General features: G+C 42.3%; 1 protein-coding gene across 2 annotated transcripts in view; it reads right to left on the bottom strand.

Moving 5' to 3' along the window:
- The window catches only part of SETBP1 (SET binding protein 1), a gene marked incomplete at both ends in the record, with an annotated part of 321,915 nt that extends 318,503 nt beyond the window's left edge, over nucleotides 1-3,412 (bottom strand). For both annotated transcript variants that reach the window (XM_084252039.1, XM_084252040.1), the window contains one exon: nucleotides 2,927-3,412. In XM_084252039.1, the coding sequence (XP_084108165.1) occupies nucleotides 2,927-3,412 (486 nt within the window). The remainder of the gene's footprint in view (nucleotides 1-2,926) is intronic.
- Between the last annotated feature and the right edge of the window lie 9,898 nt (nucleotides 3,413-13,310).

Raw genomic sequence — 13,310 nt, 5'->3', positions numbered from 1 at the left:
TTTCCCCCATCTCCAACATTGGAGGCTAAATCATTCAACATTAAACAAAACCTTTGTTATCCTGAAACTCTATATCCTTTTACTACAACAAAGATCAACAGTCTTTTTTGGCTTTTGGTAAGGGCCAGCTAGTAAATAGTTTAAGCTTTGTGCACCATACACTCCCTGTCACTGCTACTCCATCCTGTTGCTATTGCGCAAAAGCAGTCATAGACAAAATGTAAACAAATGGATGTGGCTCCAGTCCAACAAATCTTTATTTATGGACACTAAATCTGAATTTCATATAATTTTCATGTTGCAAAATATTATTCTTCTTTTGATTTTTTTCCAAATTTTTGAAACCATAAAAAACATTCTTTGTTTAAGGACTCTACAAAAGCAGGCAAGGGTAGATGTGGGGTCCATGAACTATACAGTTTGTGATCCCTGAAGTAGTGAGCATTTCTAGTCCAGAACCTCCCAACCCTAGGGCCAGCTCCAGAGAGCCTCCTCGCAGCTCCTAGCCTAGGACCTGATCACAGGGGCTGCTCCAGGCACACTTCTCAATAGGTAGCTTGCCTCATAAAAAAAGATGTAGAAGACTAAATATTAGACACTGATCACATACTTCACATCAAATAAATAAGTAAATCCTGCAAAAGTTCATGTCACTGAACTTTTTCATACAAACGAAAGGTCAGGTTTCACCTTTCCACCTCATGTCAGCACTCAGTGTACTCTCTGTTGACAAAACAACAGGTAAAAGAGTAATAAAGTTAACATTCTAATCCAATAGAGAGATCAGAGAAAGTCCCTATAGAGATCAAAGAAAGGCCCATCTATCAAGTGACTTACAACAAGTACTGATACCTTTAGTCATTCATTTCTGGAAAGCAACAGCTCTAGGCATCAATGTAGAAAGGATGGAGAAGTACCCTGTGAGGCAAACTCCTAATGATTTAAAAATTTTGTACACATTCCCATTAGCACATCAGCGTCATACGGTACTGTGTGCTGAATTTTAGCCTTTTCCCAATTGCCAAGGCTTAGAAATGCTGACTTGGTTAAGTCACAAATTCAAAGAAGTGATTTCATTTCTCTTTCCAATAAGGAACACAAAGCCAGCCAGCTTTTTGGATGAGGATGACCAACCTAAAAATTCCAGATATGAGAATGGAGGGCCATTGCATATTTCAGTTCTGAAATCATCTTCATGTCACAAATTCCAAAGTTTTATTCTGGGACATTCCAGTATGGCACAAGGCTATATTTGGGAACAATCTTGTGGCTTTTAGGAAAGTAATACCTGATCGGGACAACTTATTTTCTTTCTAGCACAGTGTATTTAGATTTGCTCACCCAAAAGTGCTCAACAATTGGCGGTGATGGGAAAGAAGATAAAAACAGTTACAGTTTTCTAGACTGCCCAACCCACAGAAAACCAACAACACACAACGAACTGACCATTTTCAATGCTTTTGTTTTTATTTGGAGCCTGATATAAGTTGTTGCATTTGCTAACAAGAGTCTCCAAAGTTTTCATGTGTGTCTAGATAATCTTTGGTTTTAAGACAAAGAAAACTCAGAAAGCATGGCACAGAGGGGAAAGCAATGCCCCTATGCTCTCGAAAGACAAAGATTCCTTTGTGTTCATAAGTCAGAGTAAGGTGGCCAGCTGTCCAGGCTTGCCCAGGACTGACCTGGTTCCTGGATGCATAACTTTTGGTTCAAAACCAGGATGGTCTGAGCAAACTGGAAGGACCTGGTCACCCTAGAGAGCCTCTTCTAGTCCAAGTCTATGCATTTTAAATGCAATGAAACAGCCAAAATACCAGGATGAGGAAGGACATAAGGCTTACACTAAAGAAAGAACATGAGGCCTCCCAGTTTTATTGAAAATGACTACCCTAAAGCTCAAAATCTCTGGCAAGAGAAATGCTACATATTACCTGTGTTATAAAGGAGAGAGGTTCATTCATATGAATATTTTTAGCTAATCCAGCATGTCTAGAGCCCAAATAAATGAAATGTTGGAGAGTAAAAAAGACTGATTGGCACCTACAGCTTAGAACCCCAAAACTCCACCAAGAAGATGGAGTTCAGTGCCATTCACAAGTCCCAAAGATTCTTAGAAACAAAGACTTTTCAGACAAGGACAGTCCTCTGCTATGGCAACCAAGGGTTGCATCCCTGGCAGGATGAGAGGTCACTATAAACCCCTGTGATACAAAATAAACACAATGAAGCCAGATTCACTCATTCCCAACCAAATGACACCACCAATCACCCAGGTTTGACTTTTAGGAAGAAAATGTCACTCAAAGAAGTTCATTCCACACCACCCATTCTTTAAACTGTGTGAGGTGTTCAACAAGGATTCAAGTGAGTAGTCTGCCCCTTTCTCTCTGCAGTTTCAGTACCAATACTCAGCACTTGCCTTTGGAACAATGATCTCTCGGGACCCTAAGACAGAGTTTCCTTAGACAAGTGAGCAACTTGCCTATTTTATAAAGATTTACTATAGTGCTCAAAACCAAAAGGCAGTTACAATGGCTCTTGATTGTCCTGACTGACCCAAATCTTTCAACATCTCACTCCTGACTATGAGAACAGTTGCAAATATTAAAAGAAAAAAGGAACCCTCAATATTTTGTCACAGTTTAGCCAGAATTGATCCAGCCAATATCATGCTGCTATACATTAAGTTGGAATGCCCCAAAATTATAATTCTAGCAGCTACTTTTTTTTTCAAGTAGATAGAAGATTGAGTAATCATTTGGACACGCTACCATGATATTAGAGGCATTTCTGCCTGAGCCTCTAAAAAGTCCATCGAGGAGGCTATTAACTTAGAAATAAATAAGTCATAAACCAATAGACACTTAAAAGTTGAGGATAAAATAACAAAAGCAAACAAAAAACCCTAAAACACAGAGCTCCCTACCTTCTTTTTGGAGTGGCTTCTTTCCTCTTCCTTCGTAGCTTTGCTATTTTTCCCAGCACGGGATACCTTCTGGTCCCCAGACTGCTTGATGGTGATCTTGATCTCAGGTGGGCATATATAGTTCTCCAGATTCTTTGGGGGTTTCTTAGCCCGCTTCGTGGTCTGAATCTTCAGCTTCAGACTCCCCTCTGTGAAGTTTGCCTCCTTGATAGAAAACTCCTGCTCTTCCAGGCCATCTCCTGCCACCCATTTCTCGCTGTCAGCATTGGAGTTGGAATCCACATCCCGCCCTGAGCCCAGTTCATCCTCCTCCTCTGGCTCCATGCGTTCTCCACCCACCGGGATCCCCTTCCCAGTTCCTGCAGCAGAGAGTAAAGGTTCTCCTGCACAGCCAGGGACAGTCGGGGGCTTGGCTGAGGAGACTGGCAGGAATTCCGACTCGCCCCCCCTTTGCCGGGAGCTGCTTAAGATTTCCCTGGACTCCATGACAATCCAACAGTCTTCAGGAGTTCTCAGGAGGGGAAAGGGAAAAAGGAAAAGTGAGATGAGAGGACACCCAAAATTCCAAGGAAAAAGTGGTCCAGCTGCTGGGTTCAGAGTCCCAGGGATGGAGACACGGTGAGGTGTTCAGAAGAGATCAAATCTGCAACTGAGAAGCAGAAAGATCATTAGCCATGACAGGAGGTAAAAGACCTTCCATCTGAGTTCCAGACACCCCTTCCACTCATATACAGCATCAAAAAAGGATGATGGAATGAAATCAAAGCAGATTTTGCACATCCCTCAATTGCATTATACTGGAGCAGACCCATGCGCACACTCACAGCCTTTCGTTAAATTGTTATTAATTTTTATGGCTGCAGGACCAAGATTAAAGATAAGAGGTAAGTCTTCCAGTCCAGTAACAAGCTAGAAACTTCTTACACTGAAGCCACAGCTGGCTGAGTCATCATCAAAACCAACCATGACGAAAGGGAAGTCTGAAGTGTTGATGCTCAGGTCTGTGGGAACTGCATTTGGCTGACTTCTTGCACCACTTCCCTCTCACAGTGGAGAACAGTTTGCAGAGTCGAACACAACCCCCAGAGCTGCTACCCCCCTTCCACCCCTCATTTCTCCACCACCACCAGTTGACTGGGCCAAGCTCTCTATCCCCAGGAGGAAGAACTACCAGGTGAATTCTGGACCATTCTTTATCATTTTCCATTATGGATCATTTCAATTGTGCAAAAGACTTATCTTTATTTCTCGAAACAAATGCACAGTTTAGATGCAGGCATGAAAAATGGAAAACAAGAAGAGTTCAGTGGTAAATCATTTATAGAGCTGTGATTAGTACAAAACAAAGGCTAAAAATATTTCCATCGACACAAAAGATATTTAATCATTATCAATGATTTAGAGAAAAATAGCCATTGGAGACAGTTTTAAATCCATTTCTGGTCTTTTAATAAAGTGGCATTATGTCTACATGACAAGAAAGAAGAGAAAGGGAGAATTTCACAAGCTTTGGGAACTGTCAGAAAACCACTCTTGTGGCCTACACCAGGATGTTTGCTTCTGCCTTCCTTCTGAGAAAAGGTGAAAAATCAATCAGCTCTCTCCAGACCATCATGGCATCATCCAAGCTATCCTTCACCCTCTCCACTCTATGTCCCATTACTTCCAAGTTCATATTTCTTAAGAGAAAATCTAGAACCCTAGGGCTGCACAAAACATCAAGACATCCTCTCCCTCCACCACTACCCACCCCTTCTCCCCACACCACTCTCAGACTATAGTGAGATCACATGTCAAATCTCCCCAAAAAGTTTCCAGCAGAAGACATTACTATACACCCTGTATTTTTCTTTAAATTCATCCATTCAAGGTATTGATAAAGCAATGTTCCCACAGGAAAATCCACACAGTGCCTGCCAAGACTCAGTCAGAACAACCAAGAACTGGAAATTTGAAGACAGGGTAGGGATTATTCCCTCTCAAAGCGTCAGTGTATTTTCAGCAGATACCCTACACGGAAGCCAGTCATCAAGGCAGACAGGGCTTCAACATGGACCCTACTCCCCAGAGAAGCCATGGAACATCCTTGGCTCCTGGAAACAGCTCAGCCCTGCAGAGAGACACATTTACAACTGCTTCCAGCCAGGATAAAACCCAAAGAACACAGCATTTCTGGAAGAGAAGAGGCTGCCCAGTGAGAAGCTGCGAGCCGAAGCACATTCACTGAAGCTGTCAAGTGAACACTGAAACTCAACAACTCCCTGTGCCCCTGAACTTCAAAATGGATAAAGTCCCCACTTAGGAGCGGGGAAAGGGCGGTCAGACCCAGGACACTTGATTTTTCTTTTACTTGTAAGATTCTTTGTGTCTTCTAGACTGATCTGCCTATCCGTTCAAAACCTATACATTTTAAAAAGTCGAATTCAAGTCCACATTCATTGAGGCTTCTCTTACAACTGTCAGGTAATACACCAGCTGTCGGAGACATGAAGATGCCTTAGAACATGGCCCTTCCTGATCCCTGACTGTCAGGAATCCAGCAGATCTTTCTCAGCTTGGATTCATACCCATACAACTTGCAAGTCATGTTTTTTGTTTTTGTTTTTGTTTTTTTTTATGGCAGTAGTGTTCAGTGATATAATCCTTCTGCCCCGGAATCACTACTGTTACATTTTAATTCCCTAGTATCTACCTAGAAAGGTATCCTTGGGTCAGAGCAAAAGGTGAGGCATACTCTGCAACAAACATTACTAAATTAAATTCATTTGGACTTTTGAACAAGAGCTGGACAATGCATACTGCAGCTTCTGTGATAAGAAAAAATGAAACTTTAGAGGAATGTTTGGGAGTATGGGTTGTATTTAAAAAGTCTCTTCTTTTAAAAAACAGTCACTCCCTTCAGAGTTTCTTATATTTACGTCCTATAAATCATTAGCTAATTGATGTTGAAAACAAAGCTCCAAAACTAAAAACTCAAGTCATAAGAGGTTCACAATAAATGACAATTTTCCAGTTTTCATCAGTTCTCAGTTTCTTAGGATACAACTAAAGCACAAACTCTTTCCTCAAAGAGGTTACACTATTGAATAACCTGGAAAGCAACTCCAAAATAGAGCACTTTTTTATATGTCCTAAAGATAGAAACAAAGGGAAGGTAAAGTGTTTTTCTCTCAGGTGAGGTGTAGACCAGCAGATTGGAAACTGCATAGGAAGGCTTCGAGGGGGAGAATTGATTAAGACCTTGACTTTGATGGTCTTCAGTAGGTTGAGTGAGAAGAAAGAAGACAGAAGGAACAGCATGAGGTCTAAGGCAGGAGCATACAGGGCTAAGTACAGGAAAGAGAAAGTTGAGGCTTGGCTATAAGGTGTGGTACAAAATGGGGAATAGTGGGAGATAGGGCAGGAAAGACAAGGTGAGGGTGAAACGTGGACATCCTTGAATAATGAGCTGGATTTGATCTTGTAGGTAAGGGGAAGTCATCTAAGGAACTAGGTTTAGGAACATAATTCTGACAGGTGTTACAAGAGATAAACTAAGGGGAACCTGGGATTACAAGGAGGGGGAAAGATAAAAGACTCAGCTAAAATTTGACTTATTCCATAAGGGCCTGAATCCTGGTTGAGTGAGTATGACATAGTCAATAACAGAGATTAAAGAGCAAGGCACTTTCAAATAACCCCCATTATTAGTAACACATCAATTCTGGAATTTTCATGGTGGTCTCATTTTGAGAATCCAGCTACAGACTCAATGACTGCCAACTTGCATAACTGATTGCTGTAGAACCAGTCTCCACAGCGACATTACACACACTGAATTCCTTCTGCCTTGATTTTTTTTTTATAATTTTTTTTTATATCCCCTTCCACCTAGTCATGCAATTCCTGGCATTCAATCTGAGCTCTCCAAATGTTTGGTGAATGAACAAATGAATGAACAAACAGATTCCAAACCTTCCCATAGCTCAAGGTCATACCCAAGTCTTCACTTGTCCATAGCAACTGTTTATAAATCCTGGCCCTCAGCATTCAATCCCTGGCTTGCCTTATACTGCACCCAGCTGTATAGTTTTCCACTAAATACTAATCTTGCATTGTTTCAAGTACACATATCTCATTTTCCTTATTCCACAGCAATTCAGTCTCAGGCTGAGACAGACTATGATTGTACAACACTTATATTCGCTTCAGCCCCCAATGTAGGATTGGGATTTGGAGGACTTCAAGTTCTTTTTGAATGAAGATGGTTTAACCCCCTGACAACTATTCCAAGTCCTGTGGTTCAATCTACTCCAACTGCAGCTCCACTCACCCTGCAAAATTCAAAATGCCTACTCCAAGGATTATAATTCAGCCCCTCACATCCACATGCACACCTCACCTTAAGAAAACAAAAATAAAAAGAAGCTTTCAAAAGCAAAGAGCAAAGAAACCTAACCTGTCTGTTTACTTCACCAGCACACAAAGCTGTTGTTATCCTTCTGCCTTCTCCCAGCAAATACCTGCCACCCCAAATTCAGGTTTTTGGTGAGTCTGGAGACAACCGTGAGTCCTCTGGTGGTGCACTCCTGCCAATATGCACGTGTGAACACACACTCACACGCTCACAGAGGAGGTGAAGCCAAGGCAAGGTGAAAACATTTTGCCTCTTCACATTTCAGCAAAGACTCCTCCAGAGGGGGCGGGCACACAATAGACACTCTGTACTTGGCCCAGGCCTCCAGTTCAACAAAAGTTAACCCTTCCAAGGCTGTCCACAGGATTGGGAGGGGTGTATAGGAACAATAAAACTTGCTTAGGAAACAACTGCCTAACAGGTCCCAGGAAAACAGAGGAACAAGGAGCAGAGTGGTGATGTACTTGGAAAGAATACTAAGACGAGTCCAAACACTTGCCTCAACTGCAGGCTCTGCCATTTTGCAGGCAGGAAAATGCTGGACAGGTCACTCTGAGTCCCTTGCTCCATACTTACCACAGCAATGAATGGAATGGAACCAAAGTCTCAAAACTTTGGGATCGTACTCTGCACAACCATAGACCTATGGAGACACTTCCGAAATGAATAGTGTGACCTACAAGAATTAATTTCTTTCAAGGACCAGGGCAATCCTGGAGTATGAATTTCCAGGAGTACAACTTCTTTTCTCTTCAAACACTTAAGAATTGTTTCTAGTCTAAAATATATTCTTCCGCTGCTGTCTAGGGCACTCTTAACAATCCTAAAGCTTGGCAGAAATGCAAATTCTCAAAGCCCACCTAGAAAATCAGGGGTCCAGGGGAGAAGCCCAACATCCTTGCTTTTAGCAAGCCCTTAGGTGTTTCTGATAAGCTTAGGCTTTGCCTGGTCTTTGTAGTTACGCCATCAACTGCCTTGACCATTGAGCACTATTTAATCTGTGTTTAAAGTATTTCCCCCTCACCAAGGTACACTTAGTCTCAGACGCTGACTCTTAAGAATAGGCATCAGTTGTATTCAATTTATTCATGCAATCCCCATACCTAGCACAGTGCCCAACACAAAATGGACACTCAAGAGATGCTGGTACCTACTGAATTAATAAATGAACAACCCACCTGGTGTGACCCCACCGGGATCCTCCCCCCAGAGACTTTCTACAGGCTGAGTAATGAGCATAGCATATCCCTGCTGCTCACCCCCATGCTGTTTGCATGCACATCGCCCACATTCTATTTGCTTAGCTCCAGAGCACATGGCAGCCACATTACCTCACTGCTTCTTCCCAACAAGACAACACAGTGGAACTGACAGAACCTCGGAGAAGTCAAAAGTCTGGATTCTGAACCCACTTCCACCACTTAAGAACCCTTATTATAGCCCTTTCAGTTTTGGGGTCTCATCAACAAAACAGCAAAAATGTCTCTCTGATCAACCTTATTAGGGTATTATTTTTATCCTTTCATTTTTGTTTAACTACATACTCCTTGAATAATTTTTTAAATAAAATTTATACACAAACTGGATACATTCTTAAAGGCAAATAATCAAAAATATAGGAATCCTCTGTCTCATTCCTGACCTGTCCCAAACTGCCCTTCCTCCATCCCCCTCCCACCAGCTCTTCCTTCTCAGCCCTACCTGGCTCAGCCCTACCTGGCTCAGCCTTACCAGGCTCAGCGCTGCCCTCCCTGGAAGGCTGGGGCTGAAGAGACTGGGCTGACCTTGTAATCCACCAGCCAGAAACCTTCCCCCTCAAATCTCCTTAGAGTTACTTGCAGCACCTGGCGTCACAGGAGAAAAAGCAGAGCTGGGCTGGTTTTCTTTCCTTCGGAAGCCACCTGTTTTAGGGTTTTATAACTGAAGACACTTTTCATTCTATATGTGTCCCCCAACTTTTCAAAGTTCCCGATCAGCCACTTGGCTTTCACAGACGGCCACCACCAGTACCTGTTTTGCTCGGACTGCACTTTCACGACAACAGGCGAAAAGCAACTGTTGAAAAGCGCCAGGAACCTCCGGGTTTGATTTGCAGCAGCCCCAGAGGCCGCGCTCCCAAGCAGGGGCCCAGACAAGCTCCTTCCCAGAGCGACTTTGTACAGGCTGAGGATTCAGCATATCATCCCTGCTGGTTTTGGTGAGTGTGGTCGAGGGGGTGTGTGTTATTTGATGTGATCTGGTAGCCTATTTTGGGGCCTGGAAATGCTCAAAAATAAAAAAAAGCTGTAAACATAAATGCTAATTGCTTCTTCATTGCACAGTTTCAGCCAAGGAAATTTTCCATGGGAAAGCTCTATTAGAAACCTGTATTAGCGCTTTATTAATAACAAAGTGAGTGTGGAGTGGCTTTCTCTCGCTTTGTTGTTTTTTTTTTTTTCTGAAATGCAATAAGCCTTTTTGCTTCTTTGGTTCGGGTTCTTTCTAGCTCCGGAACGTCCCCTTCAGTTTTCCCTTTGGATAATTCTTCTTTTCAAAGGCTCCGGCTTGATTTTTCCCTGCAACTCTTTGTTTAGAACTCATTTCTGTTCTCCATTTCTCTCGTTCTCTCTCTCACTGTTTCTATTTCTTTTTTGTGTGTTGCAGGTGAGCTTATCCTAATCTGGCTTCCAGACATCAATTTAATTCTATTTTCCGCCATCCTTTATTTTCATTGACTTCACTGTGGGTATTTAGTTCTCCTATTGCACATCGTATACCTCTGTGATGTATCTTTATTTCCTCTCACCCCCTTTCTGATTATTCTGGTGACTCTTCAGCTCAGTTTGCTTCCTCCTGGTTTCTTTATGCTCCCGTTCTTTTAGGATCATGTTCCTTCCTGTAGCAGAAGTCAGGGAGCTTTCTAAAATTCTAACTTTGCTGTAGTAAATAATTATCAGGACACTATCCATTTTACAAGTTTTGAGTGTTTCCCCGCTAAGGTCTGATGTTGGATTCTTTGTCTTCATCCACACTCTAATGAGGACAGAGGCATACAGGGAGTTTCTTCTGATCTAAAAGGATACCCTGTATGCCTTTGACTCTACCTTTCATCCATCTGGAAGCCAATATATCTCTCCTTTCAGAATTCACTGTTATCAGTGATCCAATCATCTTGTTTCCTAGTGAACAGTATCAGTGGTGTGTGGAAGCCATCCTCTAGGGGCTCAGGGGAGGCTCCCAAGTGTATTTCTTCCAAGGTCCACATTCAATGGTATCAAACCAGCTATGGTAGAAGTGTTTACACCTCAGCTATCATTCATCAGATCAAATCAGGGCTTAAGAAAAAATCTGGAGAACAGGGTGTTAAGCATTTACTAGAGCACGGCTGCTAGTAGACATCTATCTGCTATTGTTCTGTTGAACTAAGAGGGAATTCTTCTGCCAGATTCTTTGAAACTCTGAACAGCTAAAATACACAATATGCACTGTGACAAAGACTCTTTATGTCTACTTCAGCGCTTTACTTGAGGAACTCCATGCCCTGTGTCACTCCTTGCAAACCTCCCTCCTCTAGTCATGCCCATTTGTGTTCTGACAGCTGTAGACTTTGAACGCATGTAATGATACCAAGGAAGAGGCACCCTTTAGTTGTTTTAATAAGGTTGTCCTGCCGTAGAGCTGACGACTGCCTATTTTTTTAGTTGAAAGAAACCCAAGTTTCTTTCCTCCCATGTTTTATTGAGATACAATTGACATACATTACTATATAAATTTAAGGTGTACTGCATAATGGTTTGAATTAAATAAATTGTGAAATGATTACTGTTATGAATCTTGCTAGCATCCCTTATTGCAGAGAGGCATAACAAGAAAAGAAAAAAGATGTTTTTCCTTGTGATGAAACCTTTGAGGAACGACTCTTTAACAACCTCCATATATAACATATTGCAGTATTAATTAGTCATCATGTTGTATATTATATCCCTAGTACTTAAGACACTGTGAGTTTCTGATCTTAGGGGGTAAATGACATAAAATGTGAGTACAGATAGAGGAGCAACTGTATGATCAGCCTAGGCTCATTGGCCTATAATCCCCTTCTCAAGCTCTGGCAAGAGATGAGCTGTCTGATTTTGACTCTAGGGGATGGTTGAGCGTCCATCTTCCTTTATGTCTTCTAAGGTATTTAGGTGTGTGTGTGTTGGGGGAGGGGAGGTCATAAGGAGGTATTCCCAACTGGGGAACTTTGCATGCACCCCAGATCTTCTCCTTGCCCCCCTTGAGGGTTATACCTCTTCATTAACCAGTCTCAGGTCAAATGACATTTCACTGAGTTTCCCAGGTCACCTTTCCTGTTTTGTGTCATTGTGACATAGAACTTTTTCCCTTAGCACTTTTTATATTTTATCATGAAATACTTCTGCCACTCTTGGTTTCAACTCTGCCTTCCCCACCAGATGACAAACCCTTGAGGGTAGAAACTGTGTCTGTTTGGTTCATCATGGAACCTCAGAGCCTGGAACAGCTCCAGGTAATTGCTTTTTTGTTGTATACAAAGAAATACTCCAAATTATCCACAGAGTGACTGTTGAACAAGAGACTGTGTCAAAGGCCAGCTAAGCACCATTTGACTCAGGAGCCCATGACTCTGAATAATGTGTCTGAAATCCTCTCTGCTCCAGAAACATCTGGAGTACATGCTCCATAAACACTGATGAATTGATCGGGTGACCCAACCCTTAGCTAGCTCTCAATCAGCCAGGGAAAAAGGCAGAGCTGCAACAGCACGGTTCCCTGACCCTGCAAATACACCAGTGCTCTGCAGTAAAGAATGCAGTTCAGACTCAGTGGTTTTTTTATACACATACCTGTGTGGCACCTTCCTGATCACAGGTCACCTCCTCCAAGCTGTGTTCCCTGAGTCCTGCACCCACCACATTCCCTATCAGCATCTCTTGTCATTCCCCCAAACCTTCCCAATATACATGACTTCATAGAATTTCCTCTTCAGAGGATTTCCTGCTCCTCCCTCTTACTGGCCTGGCCTTTCTCCTTTCTCTACTTGATCACCACTAAGTCATCCTTCAAGAACTGGGTCAAGTTCCACCTCCTCCATGAGGACTGGCTGGACCTTCCTTTTCTGTCCTTTTTAACCTTGTGTTCTCTCCCTCCCCCCGCCCCTGCGTGCCCCACTCCTTTCTCACAGAAGAACTTGTTCTCACTTCCCAGGCATTCTGTTATTAGGAATACTGTACAAACTGTATTATAGATGTATTCCATTTATTTATCTCTCTCTTCCACTAGACCAGGAACTCCATGAGGGAAAGAGCTGGGTTTTAACTGACTCTACCACAGTACAGAGCACAGTGAACACACACAGTAAGTGTCCAACCGCAAGTCTCCAAACCACATTTCTCTTTGAAATGAAGAATGGAAGTAGCACCAATTAGATGTCACAGGTTTAGGTTACTTAGCCTCTCCCACTTTTAATTGTGTTCTGGTACAATCTATTTAAACTACACAAGTCTCATCTGGAAACTGCATAATAACCCTGCCTCACTGGCTCTTAAATGCCATTTAATGAACCTAGCTTCATTTTCTCTCTACTGCCAACCTTCAGTCTCCTTACCTTTTTCTCTCTCCCTCTTCCTCTTATCAATGGTTGTTTTGATGTTATTGCAGATTTAAATAAGACAATTATGAAAGGATATATTGGGATCACCTTTGTGGGTATTCACATTTTCTGGTAAATTTGATTTACGCCCATGCAAACTACTACTTGGCTAAAATTTCCTGCTATCCACAGATCCCACTAAAACCTGACGGACAGGGTTATAGACAAACCTCCTCTACTTGGAGGCACAAATCATACAAGTAGTTTGATTTGAACCTGCTAACTTGTGTGTTCATGTTGTTGGAGTATTGCTTTCTTCTTGTTCCAGCTTATCTCATGGAGGAAATAAGATTGAGTTCAGTCCCAGATCCCTTTCTCTGCTCTGTTATTTATAG

This window comes from Talpa europaea (genome assembly GCF_964194135.1).
Source record: "Talpa europaea genome assembly, chromosome: 13".
NCBI lineage: Eukaryota > Metazoa > Chordata > Mammalia > Eulipotyphla > Talpidae > Talpa > Talpa europaea.
Note: the sequence above shows the minus strand (reverse complement) of the source record. Positions and strands in the feature narration are given on the sequence as shown.